This window comes from Penicillium brevicompactum (assembly GCF_028827555.1).
Source record: "Penicillium brevicompactum strain IBT 35665 chromosome Unknown utg000007l_segment0_segment0, whole genome shotgun sequence".
Lineage (NCBI taxonomy): Eukaryota > Fungi > Ascomycota > Eurotiomycetes > Eurotiales > Aspergillaceae > Penicillium > Penicillium brevicompactum.
The window spans coordinates 695,706-711,514 of record NW_026623210.1 but is presented as its reverse complement, the minus strand read 5'-3'; the positions used below and the strand labels follow the sequence as shown (position 1 = coordinate 711,514).

Below are 15,809 nucleotides of genomic sequence, written 5' to 3'. Positions count from 1 at the left end.
CTATTGGATCATGGCCCAAGAAGTGTCATCCAATCCGCTTCTTAACAATTCTCATCTCTTTGCTATATCCTCTGACGTCTAGCCGTAATAGTACTAGTACACTCGAGTGGGTCAGCAAGGATCAATATATTTTCTTTCTTCATCACAACTTCAAGTGAAAAATTTCATTCTTTTAGATGGTCTTAGCACCGAGAACCTCTGAGATTACCGTCTGAGATGTGGGAAGAAAACACATGTCGATCTTTGATTATGATATCAAAATTCCTTCAAATCTTATCATTTCGTTTCCCCTGGATCAGAGTGAGACCCGGAAAGCAAATATTAGTTACTGAGATTTGATGACGACGCGGCCTACGTGGACGTTTTTTAGGGCAGTCGACAGGGTCCACCACAACAGTCCACTCCCACAAGATCTCACGAGTACAATCAAGAGATAGCCAACATGACTATGTCAATGTATTTATACTGCTGTGAAATTGATGAATTGATTTTGTCATAGTGAAAGATGAACCACCTCTTTCGGAGGCTGTTGTGGCTGCCTGGTTGTCAGGCTCCCCGCAGGCGGGGCGGGCGGGAACTATACAGAGCTTCTCTCGCTCTCTCTCTCCTTCCTCTCCTTGTCTCGCAATACATCACATCACAGGAGCTTCTGGCTTCTCTGACAACCTCTCAAATCTCATGATCAAAGTCAAACATAGCACATGTTTGTAAAATAAAGTGTGCAGGCGCACAGTATGTGGAGAAACCACTCGGAAGATCTATCAAATCACAAACCGGCACTTGTTAAGCTTTCGCTCCCCTCTCGAATGTCTTCATTTGCTTATAACTACTAGTACTACATAGACCTCAGACTTTTATTCGCTTTGAAAGCCTCTTCTATCTCAAAGTTTGAAAGACAGCTAGCTATAAGAACAACGGTACGTAGATCAAAATGGAAAACTGGTTTTACACAACCTACAAACAGACTAGAGAATCCTTAACTAGAAGCAAGGATATAAGACAAAACTGAATGGATTCTTAACCGCAATGTCCCAGGCCGCCAGAGAGAAACGGAAAGAGAAGGGAGACCAAAAGAAAACAAGACTATTCACAAACGAGATAAAACCACCAGAACCTTGCCCCTGGCAGCTGTTGGACAATAAGATACTCTGGAATGATCGGCAGGGCCGCAGGACCATGTTATATACCATGGTTTGACGATTCAAAAGGCCATGAACCTTTGCTTCGCAAACTATTGATGAAGGTAGAATTCTCCACCGTTGGTGGTCTTGCATTCTTTATCAATGTTGCCAATGGTTCCAGTGTAAGGGCCACACTGGTACTTAGGACCAGCTTCGATGGTGGTGATGGCTGAGCCTTCGGGGCCTTCAATGACAATTTCAAAGCTCTCAAGGTCGGAGGCACCAGTGGGGAACCAGTACTTATATGCAGTATCAAAGCATGCCTCCGGATTCTTGGGGCCATTGGGGGTGGACCCATTGTTCCTAGATTACATCGTTAGCTGCTAGGTGCTTGCACCCGGACCACCCGAAATAAGATCACGTACCAAGCAGTGTGGCAGGTCGTGCTGCCAAGATCATCGCCTGTAGGACCCCTTGAGGTAACAGTCCAAACAAGATCAAAGGTGTCACTCTCAATCAGATGCTTAAGCGAGAGGTCACCGATGCTGTAGGGCCACTTTTGGCTTTCGGTTGCGGGAGCGGCGAAGCAAGCACCCGCGAAAGATAGAGCGACAGCAAAGAAAGAGGGTCTCATTTTTTTTTTTTCAGATGATTTGGATGTATACGATTTTCGAAAGCCATAAATTAGACTGTGTTTGAATGGATGAATCTTTTATCTGGGATATCTCCTGGCATTTTATACCAGTTGTCGATTTGATTTCCGATGCCAAGTCCAAATGCCATGAACTTGATCAATTGCAAGTGTCTCAGTCAGTCCTGCACTCTCTATGTCATCGTCCGCAATTAATCGTTCATTGGATAGCTTTGTTGATCTGCTACCATCTTCCCTGGACAGGTTCCAGTAAGCCCATGGTCACTCGATCGGCCTGCACCACTAACGAACGTGGCGCACCGTTCACGCATATACCGTCTCACCTGCAAGAGTGTTGGTGGCTTTTAGTGAAAGTACTAAGTATAGCTAAGACCTTGGAGCGACATTGGAACCTTGAAACGTTTTCCAGGTGGAGCGCAGGTGAATACGAAGTGAGTGGTAGACCAATAAAAATGGTTTTAGACAACTCGGTGCTCCGGGGTAATGCACTAATAGATGCCAGTACGCTTGGCGTGATCCGCCTATGCTCTCGCCGAAATCAGGAACCCGACCCTGGGCACCCGCGTATACAAGCCCAACCGCGCGGCCTATCTAGCACGCCTAATTCTAAAAATGACATAGACTCGGAATTTTAGAGGCTGAAAGTAATGGGCCTGATTTTCGAATCATATTTTAACTATTCTAGTTTGGTAAGCAGATGTGGCCATGAGACAGGTGGATACGGACTCTGCATTGCAGGATGCATTTCCTATTCTCTCAGCATACAAGACAGGAGACCTAATATTTCACGTACCTGTTCATCATGCCTCTCAAATCATTGCGTTCTCAACGCCATAATTTCAATTAGGTATCACAGGAAAATCAGTTTCTTCTTCTTCTTCTTTTTCTCTTTCTTTCTTTCTATTCAGGTACTACTCAGAATGGTGCAGCCACAAGATTGAGCCGAGCCCGGAGCCCCGAGTTTACTGTGAACCGGCGCAAGTATCAAAGGCGGGTTCAACAGCCTATAAGAAATTGAAAGTATGACGCTGTACATATATTATTCATTGATATTATCTTCATTTGAACGTATAACATGACGCTGTTGGTCATCTATGGTGCAACTGGCTACACCGGCCGCTTGGTCAGTGAGCATGCAAAGGCCATTGGATTAAATTTCATGGTCGCCGGCAGATCGGAGCGGAAGCTTCAGATTTTGGCATCTCGCCTCGAAGTACCCTACCGCGTGTTTGACTTGGATCAATCAACGATCATCGATAGTGTCTTGCAAGATGCCTTCGTGATTCTCAACTGTGCAGGTCCATTTGTTCAAACGGCGAAGACACTCATCGAAGCGTGTTTGCGAACCAGCACGCACTATCTCGACATTTCCGCAGAGATAGAAAGCTATCAACAAGCCAAGAGTCTCGACCAAGACGCAAAGAGCGCTGGTGTCATGATTTTGCCCGGATGTGGTGGAAGTGTTGCCATGTTAGGCTGTCTCGCTAGCCATGTGGTCGATCAAGTCAAAAACCCCATTTCAATTGACGTCGCTCTTCATGTTGCCGGTTCAATGTCGCGAGGATCAGCTATCAGCGCAGAGAATATGAAAGCGGGATGTCTTCAACTTGTGGATGGCTGCCTTGTCAAACAAGATACCAACAAAACTATCGACTACGATTTCGACGATGGAAATGGAGTTGTGACATCGTTTCCAGTCACACTACCAGATCTCCTGACTATCTCGCACTCGTCAAATGTTGCCAATGTCAGAGCTTTTGCACACGCTTCCAGTGATGGCTTTCCGACAGGAGACTGCAATTTGCTACCCGAAGGTCCGACAGAAGCTGAGCGAGATGTGACACCATATCATGCGGTGGCTGTCGTGGCCTCTGATGAAGGCTACGTAAAGCGGGCAGTTTTGCACACCCTAAACGGTTACACTTTCACGTGTTTTGCATCCATCGAGGCTGCAAAACTTGTGCTGGAAAACAAGATAAGCCCTGGTTTCCAGACGCCAGTCATGAATTTTGGAAAGGACTTTCTTCGGAGCATGCCAGACACCGAGATTGTGGATTTTGAGTCTGTCTCAATCAATCTGCTTTGAGCCTGGACGGTTTCTTTTCGATCAACACTTCTTAATTCATCCATGTGATCATGCTCTGGTATTTTGGGATATCAAAAGCTTGGCCCAACGTCATTTGAGTTGATCATGGAATATTTCTGTACATATGCATCGATTCGATTTCAAGTCCCTTCCACAAGAATATTGATTCTAGTTTCACCGAGGATTGAGAGTCAGACGAAGTAAAAGGAAAGAAGAGAAAGCCCAGTTGAAAGATTGGGAGAAAATGAAAGAGAGAAGATGACAGAAAGGGGCATATGAAAGAGAGAAACAAAAGGGTAGCTTTGCCGACATTGTCGGTGGCGGTCACAGTTTGAAATGCGAGTAGTCCCATCTCTTCATCAAGACTGGCAAAAGATTATGGAGTAGAAGTCCATTTGAAGTTGCGTACTTCTTCCCTTTCTTTAAAACACAGTGAAGGTTATCCAAGGCCCCGAGTGAAAGCAGTGATAGTGTAGTCGAAGAAAGGAGATGATAAATTGACTGCTTAGCCTCTTTAATAAAATTACAGGATAAGTATATCAGATAAAAGTAAAAGATTTACAACATGTACTAACATTTTTCTACAATTTTTGGTATGATTGTTGATTGATACTAAGGACTGTGATTATATCGTCAGGTCCTAGCCTATCTATGGAATTCCGGGCGATGTCATGGAGTTCTCAGGAAGAGCTCGAGATTGATTAGAGATTTGTTTCTAGGTTTATGGAAGCCAGATTGATGTCACGGAACCCCGGACTCCGGTTAAAACAGGCAGCCCACGCCTATGGAGGAACGCACGTCAGATACTCAAGTCTATGAAGTGTATCCTGTAGACTCAAGGTACATATAAACCGGCTCCCCAGAAAAGGTTCAAAAGTAACTACACATTTGAGTAGCCTTGTTACCTATTTCGAACCTACCTGCGATTCCATTTTCATATTCCCGAGGCAATCACGTCAAACAGAAGACGAGTCTCCGGACCCACAAAGCTGCGCTATCTTTTCTCAGGAAAGAAACTCGGATAACGAAAAAGTCGGTCGAAACAAATGGCGTCGACTCCGTCTGATCACGAACTCATCAGAAACACAATTGCTGTAGTGGCAATCGCATTTGACTTGAAGGAGTTTCAAAAACTCCGCCAACTCTTCACCGCCGAATGCGTTGCTGACTATACGGGCTCACTTGGGCTGATGAATGGAGTTGAGGAGTTCATCACCGGCATTCAGAAAGCGATAGAAAACATTGCAACATTCCATGGTTTGACGACTCAAACTATTCAACTCACGGGAGACGGCACAGCGGAAGCTACGACATATTGTGCTGCGGGTCATTTCTTGGGTGAAAAGTCATTCCTTGCCGAAGCGAGATACTTTGACAAACTTGTCAAAGTTACCGAAGGGGGCACTTCGAAGTGGTTGATTGATTACCGCTTGACCACAATGATGGGAGTTCCCCGGGGTGATGTTTCTATGTTCAGCATGGACTTGGAAGAGTGGAACAATAGCCTGAAGGCATGATCAACCTTGGAAGGGTGTGCTCACTGGACCTTTCTGTGTCGAGGGTCACGATAAATATTCAACGGTTCGCCTTTTACCTTTTGACTTTTGTGATGCCTTCCTCCCAAAATGTTATAGATCAAAGTCAGATTACAATTCGCTTCAACAAAGCCTTACTTGCACTAGTTTATGAAATTTAAAGGATTACTAGGCCAATAGTTTTCTTAAAGCCTTATCAAGCTCAGGGTGGTTGTACGTAGGTTCACGGATGTGAGGTGAAGGGGGCTCAACCCTCTTCAATGGGTGTGGTTGGGCCCAGGATCAGGCCCACATCACAGCCTAACGCAAACCGCCAGGCGCCCGCGTCATGCCTGCGGACGGCGAAGAAGTGCGTGGTCTCAACAATGTGGAAAATTTTCGATACTGATGAGCTCGAACACGTTGGCGCAATAAAGAAGACTTACTGATTTCAAACGTAGTTTTACTTCATGGAGGAGACTGACGAATCGAAAACTCCGTGGACACGTCCAGCTTTCCCGACGCGGTAGGCGCGGCATACTCACCGCATGCAGAGGCCGCGGCATTTACAGCACTATCGGCAGACGCGTCAGAAAACGAGCTAGCGCTGCATTGCCACTGGTAGAGAGAGACATCGATGGTATAAACACGCAAGATGAATGTTATCTTGTGAGATAGTATATAAAATTATACAACATACAAGGGAAAAGAGGACCGCATCAGAAGTAGGGATGAATTCCACGGCTGGGCTGGGAAGTAATGCAGGTGGTCGTATCCGGCCACGTCAGGCACCCAACTAAGACTATTGGATGGATTTCAACCAATTCCCCAAGTTGAGGGACGAATAGCCATAGAGCCATGTTTTTCTTTTCAGTCGATCGAATCAAGCAAGTTGATTATCTTTTTGTCCCGCCGAGCCGCAGGTACTGTGAGATGAGCTCCCTCATAGTTTCTGAAAATGGAACAAATTCCCAACCAAACACCTTTTTGGTGTCTTCGGCATCTAGCCTCCATTTGATTGCCTGTAAAGACCCTTCCATTGGTAACTGTTTGCTTGAAACTTCTGTCGGGAAGAATTCCCTGCAGATCCTTTGGACGTCTCTGTCCCAGACGACTCCGTCTGGTGTATCCGAAGATAAAATGAACTCTGAATTTCCCGGCACCAAATTAGAGTCGACAGCATCAACATGAGCCTTCGCAACATCGGCAACATGCACGGGTGTTCCAACGAATGGGAAGGAGGAATTGAGAGACGGGACCAGCGCAGGCGCAAGCACGCAGGCCCTTGCTCCTTGCAGAAGGTCATCCGGAGTCGCAGTGGGATTGACGTCAAGGCGAGTGTCCGGCCCAATTACCACCGATGGCAGTAGGTTGACAAAATCAAAATGTGGTCGGTGGTCGCGCACGAAGTCCTTCGCTGCAATTCTAGCCAGACCCTTTGAGGCCCAATAGGCTTGCATTGCAGTTTCATAAGGGCCGCCAACGCTTTCATTGATATCATCGACTAAAGACCAAACCATTAGCATGCCTGCATTTTCTGAGTCTCAACAATATCTTGGTAGAACATACCGTGATATAGCCTCTCACTATCCGGGCTCATGTTCCACTCGAACGGAATCAATGTCACGCCTGATTATTTGTTAGTTTGACCTCAATGACATCCATATGAACTGGCCCACATGAAGATGTTAGTACCACACGGCGAATGGACGGTGAACGGGCAGCTGCCTCCAAAACAGTAGTGACCATAGAAACGGCTGGCTTCACGATCCCTTCGATTAAGTCCTCAGCCTGAAGGTGAAAATGTCCATTTTGGAACGGTCATATCCAGGAGCTACAAACGTACCGAAAAGCTCAGAGGCGAGGCAAGATGAATGATAGCAGTGATTCCATCGAGGTGCCGAAGGAATGCACCGTGTTCCAGAAAGTCCGGGATTACGACGATGTCCAGTTTGGCTTTGTCAAGACTTTCTGCAACAGCAGGGGTCCTTTTAAGCTCGTCGATGGAGGATTCACTGCGAACCACTGCCCGGACACGATAACCTCTTTCAAGGGCTAAGATTAGGGTTTGGAAACCGATGTATCCAGTGACACCTGTGATCTGCAACCGGTGGATTAGAAATCTAAGACTTCGGCGTGACGAGTGACTATTTTCTCACCAAAAGATGCTCGGTAAGAAATCTGCTTGCCATGCTTGCTGATCTGTAATTTTAATATGTTGTAGCAGAAACAAACATGAAAGGAGTTTATCGGGAGAAGATGAATGGGAGGTACATAAGCGCTAGGTGCAACTCGGACAGTTCGCAACTCGGAGCTCCGGGCTACGCCCCCACCAACCATGGATTCTTTTGAACAACACGCTTCCAAGGTTTCATGCGTATGTGGATGCCTCCATCTTCTTTCGCCAGTGAAAATATCGCTATTGATTGATTTGTGGAAGTTTCGCACCACTCATCTGCGACATGGCTGTCTAGGTTTTGAAGGAATACATTTCAGCCAGCTTTGCTATACCACTTCCGTCCCTGCCAGTGCATCAAAGCCATGGGGATAAATCCCGCACCCATAATCAAAGCGGCAGCGACACCGGAACTCGCAGCGACACCGACGCTCTCGAACATGGAAGTGAACCTTGAATTATGTCAGTTGGCGGTGCCGGAATAGTGAGGGATGACAGGCTTACCAGAAAGGCCCAATGAATCCCCACGTGGATCGCACAAAGTTAATGAACACGCCCACACTACCTGCATCTGACGGATAGGTGTCAACCGCATAGGTCGTAAGGACGGTAGTCACAACCTGGTTACCGAACGCAGCGACACCCGTTCCAATGATAGGCCGGATATCAAATTTGCCAGTGGTAGCTTGCTCAGTACACACCAAGAAGACCACCATACCAGCAATTCCCAGAAGAAAACCAATATAGCTCAACCATAGTCGATACTCTGGCTCCGGTTTCCGTCCAATCTTACGAGCACGCATAGTCATCCAAAGATCAGACATGTATCCACCGAGTTGCTCACCCAGCAAAGAGCCAACAACCAGACCCAAGAAAGAGAGTCCAAGCTGTTGCGCGTTGAGCTCGAACTTGCGTTGGAGCAACTGAGGGACTTCAACGGAGTTCATGACCGAGCAGAAGAGGAAAACCATCGCGTAGGCAATTGTTGCCAAAAGAACGGGAATGTTTGTGAAGAGCGTCAATGGATGCCAGAACTCCTGCATTTTGAATGGAGTGGCGTCGATACGTCGAAGCGACATGTACTCCGTTTTCAATGCGGATGAGCGAGATTGAACATCTGCGCCGATGTAACGGGTTTCCGGACCTAAGAAGATGTAGAGAATAAACTGAACAGCGTTGGTCTAAATGATTGATTAGTTTTGGGTCAATTAGCTGGAGAGGGCTGTTTACAATTGCCAACGTCCAATAGATCCAGCGGTATCCAACACGTTCAGTTACGAACCCGAAGATAAGAGGCCCGATTGGTATACCCAAAGTTACCATCAAGGTCCACACACCCATGTAGCGCGCCCTTTGGTGCTTGAAGAAAGTCTCGGTAACGACACCGCTACCAATAGCCATGGCAGGCGAGATGAAGAATGCAACCAGGGCTCGGCAAGCCGCCATCGACGCATAGTCGGTACTCTTTGCACACCCGACATTACACACCCCGCTCAGTAGCAAAGATAAGAGGAAGATCGGGCGTCGTCCAAAACGATGTGAAAGTGGCTTCCAGAAAAGCGGTGCTCCGCCCAAAACCGCAATTTGCAGTGATGTCAGATAACTCACTTGCTGGATCGAGACCTCCAGATCTTCGGCGATGTTCTCGTAGGCACAGATGATGGCCGCCGCAGTGAAGGTTCCCATGCAAGCATGGAACGCAACGAGAGCTAGATTTGCGGTTTTCTTCCCGCCGGTCAGCGGGTTTATGACAGGGCCGGGTGAGAATTATGGAACTCACTTTCCAAGAAGCCCAGTTGTATGGATCTGCGGGATCCATACTAGGTATCGGATCAAGATCCAAAGTGCCATGACGTTGAATCAGGTAGGATTTGTGAGGTTCTGATAGGAATGCACCGGGGGAGGAGACTTCAATCCCGGCATCCTTCTCCTCTAAATAATCGGAGTCATACTTGCCAGATGTGTCTTTGTGGGGTTTCCGATCCAAGGTAGACATGTTTGATGGGATCATACGAGAGTCGTACGACTGTCTGTGTCGAGAAAGGGAGGATAAAGAAAGAAAGGGCTAACTAGCCTGAACCCCGCTGTTGACATAATTCATAGAGATGCCCCAGGATTCGTAATCAGCCAGTTTCGATAGCACTTGTCAATGGCATTCAGACTTAGTGAAAAAAGCCGGGGAGAGTGGGGACCGGGGCAATGGTGGCCGAAATCAACGAAGCTAGGTGGGCAATGCAGTGGATCTTGCTTGTGAAGGCTTCTAAGGACAAGGAGAGGTGACAATTGCGGTAGATTTCCGACGTTGAACATGCAGGATCTGCCGTACCAAATACTGTAAATCTGCGTTTGATAGACACCGAAGCGCTAAGGTATTGATCACGGGTTGAGTGATAAATTACCAAGACCTGACGGCCCTAAAACAGCCCGAGGTCGGTGGCTCTGAGCTCAACTGCCGACAGTCGAACCCGAATTGCTGCAACTGTTGTCTTCGGGGAATTTCTGGCTCTTTCAGGCCAAGCCGGGTCCAGCCAAGTCGGGTGGCGCACGGTGCTCAGGCCTATGATAACGACGTTGCTCGCTCCTGAGATTGCGAGGATTAACCCCAACGGCAAGGTGTGTATCGTGGGGAACTCCGGGGAACTCCGGGGAAGTGACAACGTCCCCACCGGCGCTATCCGTTACGAGAAAGAAATTGAAAATTAAAAACGTGAAATCAAACATAAGAGATCGGGGGAGGCTGTGAGCATTTCTAAGGCTGCGCATGTCGAAAATCAGACGTCGCTCCTATCGTGCTGTTCAGTGATGTATCAGCGGATAGATATTCGAAGGCTCGCGTGGCAAGCACATTGGTGATTTCGGGCCGCAATGAGGAATCTTTAAACTGTTCAGGAACATGAGGCAAATTGAGATGGAATTATTTGGTTTATTTAGCGACATGATGATATAGCTGACCGAATAGATTCCGGCGGTATGGGCGACCGACGGGGTTGACCCGCTCTGTAACCCCAGAAGCAGGGATCTGGCTGCTCAGTGCTGTTTGGAACTAGTACCTCATCACACAGACTCCGATCCGGACACTTTCATGGCCCGCAGTATGCCCTGGACTACCAATGATTTCAAGAGCGCAGCACGTATGGTGTGGTTATGCTTTTGGATGTCATGATGGTGATTTCATGATGGTGTTCTCCCAATCAACGAAGAGGTTGATGTTGAATGAGAAGGGCCTCCATTGGTGCCTGCGTTGGGTGAAGTCACATGTCGCTGGCGATGGGGCGGCATAGTAATATTCACAATCACGGAGTCGGTTGTTGGCTGGGGCGAGCGGAAATATTCAATGAAATGCTAGGCGAGTGCTGAGAATCGATGCATCCCCTCTGCTGGATATTCGCTTTGTGGGAGCCGGGAGAAGCACTTCTGGCTTGGTGTGTGTGAGGAACGAGAAACGAGGACCTTGGTCATGATCTTGATATCGTGTGATCGATGCAAGCGTGAAATAATTCAGGCACCCATGACTTCTTCGTCGGAGAGATGACTGGGGGCGCTACTGACGCCGGAAGTATCGCTATCCATGCCTCCACTTTCGGAGGCACGAGCACGCATTTGGACGCCCCATTCTTGGATGCTTGGGACACCTCCCTCGATGATGACCGGGTGCTCCTCGGCACGAATGCCTAAAACCGTCCCAGCGTAGCGAGACTCTTCACCGGTCTTGCTGTGTTTCTTCTTCAGAGCAGTCAAATAATCCTCCTTTTCAATCGCTTCGGGATCAATCATGTCCCCCTCGCTCGGTAGGAATCCTGCACATCGTCGAATTTCAGCATGAGCTGGACCTTTGATCCACCCAAGGAATGATTGAAGGCCACGCATATCCTCTTCGCCCTGCCAGTCTTCATCGATTTCACGTAGTTGGGGACGTATGGCGCCCGCATCCTGTAGAGCTTGGTAGATATCTTCAAGTTTCGGGACGGGGTCATCTGGGTGCGCATTCGCGGCGTGGTCTGCTGCGGAGGAAGCTAGAATTTGAATATAACGGCCGGTGAGATCTTGCAAGGACTCTATGACGGAAGGACGCGTGGAGTGGAAGCCTTGGGCGCGGAGGATTTGGATGATTGGAGGCCGGAGGAGAGCATTATGAAGGTTTGGGCCGGACATTTCAAGGACGGGATGAAGGTCGATTATGCGGTAGATAGAATAAATGTGTCAAAATAGAGGTGAAGAAGTCGGTAGATAACAAAGAAAGAACACGTTTTGCTATGTCGGCGAGAGCAAAGTCGCAGGCGATAAAATGACAAAAGCTCGGCCGCGCGCGAGAGATCCCAAAGCGGAGAAATCGATCTGCCCGCGACCTCGCTTTCCTCGCCTACGCAACATCTCCATCCTTCCTATTCTCGCACTTGCGTCCGATCTTCAGAGACTCAACCGAATCATGCCTCTCAAGATCAAGTTTTCGAGGAGACCAGATCCTCCAGAAGAAGCTCCTGCTGCACCACCAACGCCAACTCCTTTGCCTGCCGCATCCGAGACCCCCCCAACCCCAGCGCAAGCTCACTTTGAAGATCGCACGGAAGCCACAGCCCGAGCCAAGTGAAGAGAAACCGAAGAAAAAGAAAAGCACGAAAAAACGACCAGTTGAGCATGTCGCTCCCCCCGAACCTGAGCCCGAACCCATCCAGCAAGCACCCAAGAGATTGAAATTAAATCCTTCAAAAAAGCCGGGCTTACAGTCGATTCGAATCAAAAACAAGGGACAAGTTCCCACGCGGCCGGTCGGTGTTGGTTACGACTCCGAGGCTTCAGACAACGAGATCGATCCTGCCATCGAAGAACAATTCATCCTACGAATGCTGCCTGGAGAAGATTGTGAACACCTACAGAAGACGATCAATGAGCGAAACTTTAACAACTCCGAGTTTGCGTTCAAGCCCCTCACCCGTGAGGGCCGTCGGGCCATTTTAAAGGTCCGGGACAAGCAGTACGCCGCGGCAATGGTGGATCTCCCTTGTATCATCGAGGGCATGAAGAGTTGGGACCGACGAGGCTGGTACAAGTCGGCGGACATCTGCCAGATGTTATTGGTTCTTGGGCGAGTGAACAACGACCAAGAAGCCATGGAATACCCGCTCCCTTCAGACGTTCAATACCTCGATGACAAGACCCTTCAATATCCTCACGGCCTAGCGCCTCCCTTACGATGGACGCGCCGACGCCGATTCCGCAATCGCTTGAGCACACGAACTATTGAACAAGTGGAAAAGGCTGTTGAAGATCTCATGGCTCAAGATGAAACATCTATCTTCCCTCCCAAATTTGAGCTGGTGGATAGTGCATCTCTCAATCGTGCTGAAGGATTAGCACAAAATGAAGGCTACGTAGAGGACTACGACGAGGAGCAGGATGCCGAAGGCGAAGTCGAAGATGACATGATGGGCGACTTTGACGATGACCTGGCTGCTGAGATGGAGGCTGCACTAGCCGCTGGCGACGACGACTTACCAGGACCCGGACCAGATCAGGCCGACACACCTTCGGTACAACCATTCACACCTGGTGGCGATCAGACAGAACGGGGTGATAGCTCTGCGGAAGAGAGCAACATTTCCGATGAAGACGAGGATGACGATGATATGGATGAAGACCAAATCGAGCAGCAACAACAACTACAACAACAGCGCGAAGAGGTTGCTGAGCTAGAAGGCCTCATCCGCACTGAAACCGCTCAATGGGAGAAGGTCCAAAACCACATTCTTCGCAACAAGATGGGACGCCGTATCCAGGAGCTAAAGAAGGATCTTGAATTGAAGAAGGTATCCATGGGCATGCCTAGTGGTGACGATATCTGATGTCCGTTTTAAATTTATTACTCTTAATGTTGACCTTCTTTTCGGCGCTTTGGTTGAAAACACTATACCCAGTTTGTCTCACCAAGTGGTTTACTTTTTTTACATGTTGAAGCAGCGCTCAACTACCGTGATATCCTGAATCAAATTCTCGTTTCACCATACGTTTTTATGAGGTAACTGACGAACAAAAAAATATTACTGATGGTCACATCCTCCCCGTACAGTGGAGTTCAGCTAGGTACGCTGCATCTGTGAGTGTCTCAGCACGTGTCTTCTGGGTTCTATATGGGCTCTCATCAACTACGTCACGGCATCATTTCCCAGAGCCTGGAAACGAGACATGCAGGGGTTGGCCAGGTGTCCCTTGTCACAGGTGATACCACGAGAGCCTGCATACTAGAAGTACAGCACAGGGACTCGGGCCAGCCAAGTAGTACATTTCACTGTGTGCCATCAGCTTTGGTGCCTCATCCAGACCCCACGATATACTCTATCCCCTGTTGCTCACTTCAGCATCTATCCCAGACTCGAATTGTCTTGCTGCCTTGCCCACACTGCCCGTTTCCAAATCGACTGCACATAATCCTGAAAGCTCAGCCAGTGTCACCACTCACGGACCCAACTCCGTCAGAATAACTCGACATCCTAATGGTGCCAGAATGCCACCCTAACCTGGTCAGCGCGGAACCAGACACATCAAACAAGGAGAACCTACCGGTGTCATCTTGAGCTGATACCCCGGATCAACCGCCCAGCTGACTCTTTTCAGCAAGACAAACAACAATATCTTCATCTGTAACAACGCGAATCCCTGCCCCAGACACTTTCGTCTGTGTGCATTGAACGGGATATACGTCCCTCGCACTGTCTCCCTTCGGAACCGTGCTTGCATTTCCTCAACGGTACTTCCCCACCTCTTGGGCCTGAACTCTCTCGCATCAGCGCCCCATATTGCCGTATTGCTGTGCACAGCCCATGCATTCCATCCAACGAACGTTCCCTTTGGTATGGGCAATTCATCGCCTAACAAAGCAGGCTGCATCGCGACACGGTTTATGAGCTGTGACACAGGCGGAAAGAGACGCAGTAGCTCGAGAACCACGGATGTCAGATAGGGAAGTGTGTTGATGATCTCGTGTGATGGTTCGGGGTGCTTGGATGCCATAATAAGTATCTCATCACGAAGGTGTGATTGTATATCAACTCTTGTCCCGAGTTGCCAAAACATTGAATTCACCAGCTGTTGAGCATTTTCGTGGGCCGTCAGAAATATTATCTTGAGGTTATCACGGAATTGCCTTTCTGTTATCTTGTTTGTGAGGTAGGCATCGGCAAGCATGTGAGATACCAAGTCGGATTTGGGAGTTTGGCGGACCATTTGCATTGTTTTTGCGTAGAGTCGGTCATCAAACTCTCGCATTGTCCGATAAGCTCGTTTTCGTGAGGGTAAAATCCAAGTGAAATGATCAAGGTCAGGAAAGCTGAAGTACATTGGCTTGAACAGGGTGGCTTTGATGATTGTTTGGAGAGATTCGAGGCGAACGACGTTTGGGTTACCTAGACTCTTGTGAAGTCAGTGGATGCCATGCAATCAATGTCCAGGGAGATACTTCAAATTTCAGATCCAGAAAGTTTTCCCCCATAACATCGACCGCCCACTTCTGCACGTCCTCGTTGACCGGTATGGCTGCTTTTCCCCTCGAAAGCAAAACGTCGACCAACCTCCTAGACTGGCGAAGCAAGGAAGTAGTATCGAACACTTTTTTCTGTAGACCTGCCTTCATGATCGAGGTGTATAGTTTCCAATTATCGTGTGAATTGATGATATTATCACCAACCAAGGTCGCGATGACAGCATGTGGAATCTTGACCTGAGATCCGGCCTTGACGTACAAATTCTCATTGCGAAACATATCTGTCAACCAATCCGGCCTCGACACCAAAATACTCCAGCGACCGGCAAACCACACAATGACCGCACCGTGAGTTTCAAGGGGCGTACGGAACCAGCGTTCAAAGATCTCATCTTGGCCCATTGAGGACCAGAGCCCAAGAATGGAGACATATACTGGGATCACAGGTAGAGGTGGCAATGTGCGAGGAATGTGAAGGTACCAGATCAAAAACAAGCTTGGAAATAGAAGAGCTGAGAGGGCGACAAGGAATGACATAGTAAACAGCTTCCAAGGTTTGGTGAATAGAGATGGACATAACTCAGTCGCCAACAGGCCCTATATAATGTGGGCGCCCACGGTGGAAGGACTCAAATGCATCTGGTGTCAGCGGAACCTTGAAAGTCTACACCACTCCGATGTTACCATCGTCCAACGGGGTCCTTTTCGAGAAGGCGATACCATGTTACAGAGTACATATTGATGCTCTGTTTCTCCTGTGGTTTCCCCTTTTTCCCCGGCTCTTCC

At 48.3% G+C, this 15,809-nt stretch overlaps 8 protein-coding genes across 8 annotated transcripts; 3 read left to right on the top strand and 5 right to left on the bottom strand.

Moving 5' to 3' along the window:
- Positions 1-1,231: 1,231 nt before the first annotated feature.
- On the bottom strand, positions 1,232-1,755 carry N7506_011031 (uncharacterized protein; the record flags this gene model as incomplete). Its single annotated transcript, XM_056960324.1, has 2 exons — positions 1,232-1,484; positions 1,547-1,755. 2 exons carry the CDS (start codon positions 1,753-1,755, stop codon positions 1,232-1,234), a joined length of 462 nt encoding a protein of 153 aa, XP_056806479.1.
- A 1,093-nt stretch (positions 1,756-2,848) lies between these two features.
- N7506_011030 (saccharopine dehydrogenase family protein) lies at positions 2,849-3,859 on the top strand (the record flags this gene model as incomplete). The annotated part of the gene is made up of 1 exon (XM_056960323.1): positions 2,849-3,859. One exon carries the CDS (start codon positions 2,849-2,851, stop codon positions 3,857-3,859), a length of 1,011 nt encoding a protein of 336 aa, XP_056806478.1.
- Positions 3,860-4,905: 1,046 nt separating this feature from the next.
- N7506_011029 (nuclear transport factor 2 family protein) lies at positions 4,906-5,376 on the top strand (the record flags this gene model as incomplete). Its single annotated transcript, XM_056960322.1, has 1 exon — positions 4,906-5,376. One exon carries the CDS (start codon positions 4,906-4,908, stop codon positions 5,374-5,376), a length of 471 nt encoding a protein of 156 aa, XP_056806477.1.
- An 893-nt stretch (positions 5,377-6,269) lies between these two features.
- On the bottom strand, positions 6,270-7,565 carry N7506_011028 (NAD(P)-binding protein; the record flags this gene model as incomplete). The annotated part of the gene is made up of 5 exons (XM_056960321.1): positions 6,270-6,877; positions 6,943-7,002; positions 7,053-7,164; positions 7,220-7,474; positions 7,533-7,565. The coding sequence occupies 5 exons, from the start codon at positions 7,563-7,565 to the stop codon at positions 6,270-6,272; spliced, it is 1,068 nt and encodes a 355-aa protein (XP_056806476.1).
- Positions 7,566-7,865: 300 nt separating this feature from the next.
- On the bottom strand, positions 7,866-9,560 carry N7506_011027 (putative MFS multidrug transporter; the record flags this gene model as incomplete). Its single annotated transcript, XM_056960320.1, has 4 exons — positions 7,866-8,001; positions 8,054-8,730; positions 8,780-9,274; positions 9,330-9,560. 4 exons carry the CDS (start codon positions 9,558-9,560, stop codon positions 7,866-7,868), a joined length of 1,539 nt encoding a protein of 512 aa, XP_056806475.1.
- A 1,487-nt stretch (positions 9,561-11,047) lies between these two features.
- Positions 11,048-11,701, bottom strand: N7506_011026 (Bromodomain associated domain protein; the record flags this gene model as incomplete). Its single annotated transcript, XM_056960319.1, has 1 exon — positions 11,048-11,701. One exon carries the CDS (start codon positions 11,699-11,701, stop codon positions 11,048-11,050), a length of 654 nt encoding a protein of 217 aa, XP_056806474.1.
- A 133-nt stretch (positions 11,702-11,834) lies between these two features.
- N7506_011025 (transcription initiation factor TFIID subunit 7 family protein) lies at positions 11,835-13,389 on the top strand (the record flags this gene model as incomplete). The annotated part of the gene is made up of 2 exons (XM_056960318.1): positions 11,835-11,947; positions 11,994-13,389. The coding sequence occupies 2 exons, from the start codon at positions 11,835-11,837 to the stop codon at positions 13,387-13,389; spliced, it is 1,509 nt and encodes a 502-aa protein (XP_056806473.1).
- A 610-nt stretch (positions 13,390-13,999) lies between these two features.
- xanG (cytochrome P450 monooxygenase xanG) lies at positions 14,000-15,560 on the bottom strand (the record flags this gene model as incomplete). The annotated part of the gene is made up of 3 exons (XM_056960317.1): positions 14,000-14,056; positions 14,105-14,953; positions 15,000-15,560. 3 exons carry the CDS (start codon positions 15,558-15,560, stop codon positions 14,000-14,002), a joined length of 1,467 nt encoding a protein of 488 aa, XP_056806472.1.
- Positions 15,561-15,809: the final 249 nt, after the last annotated feature.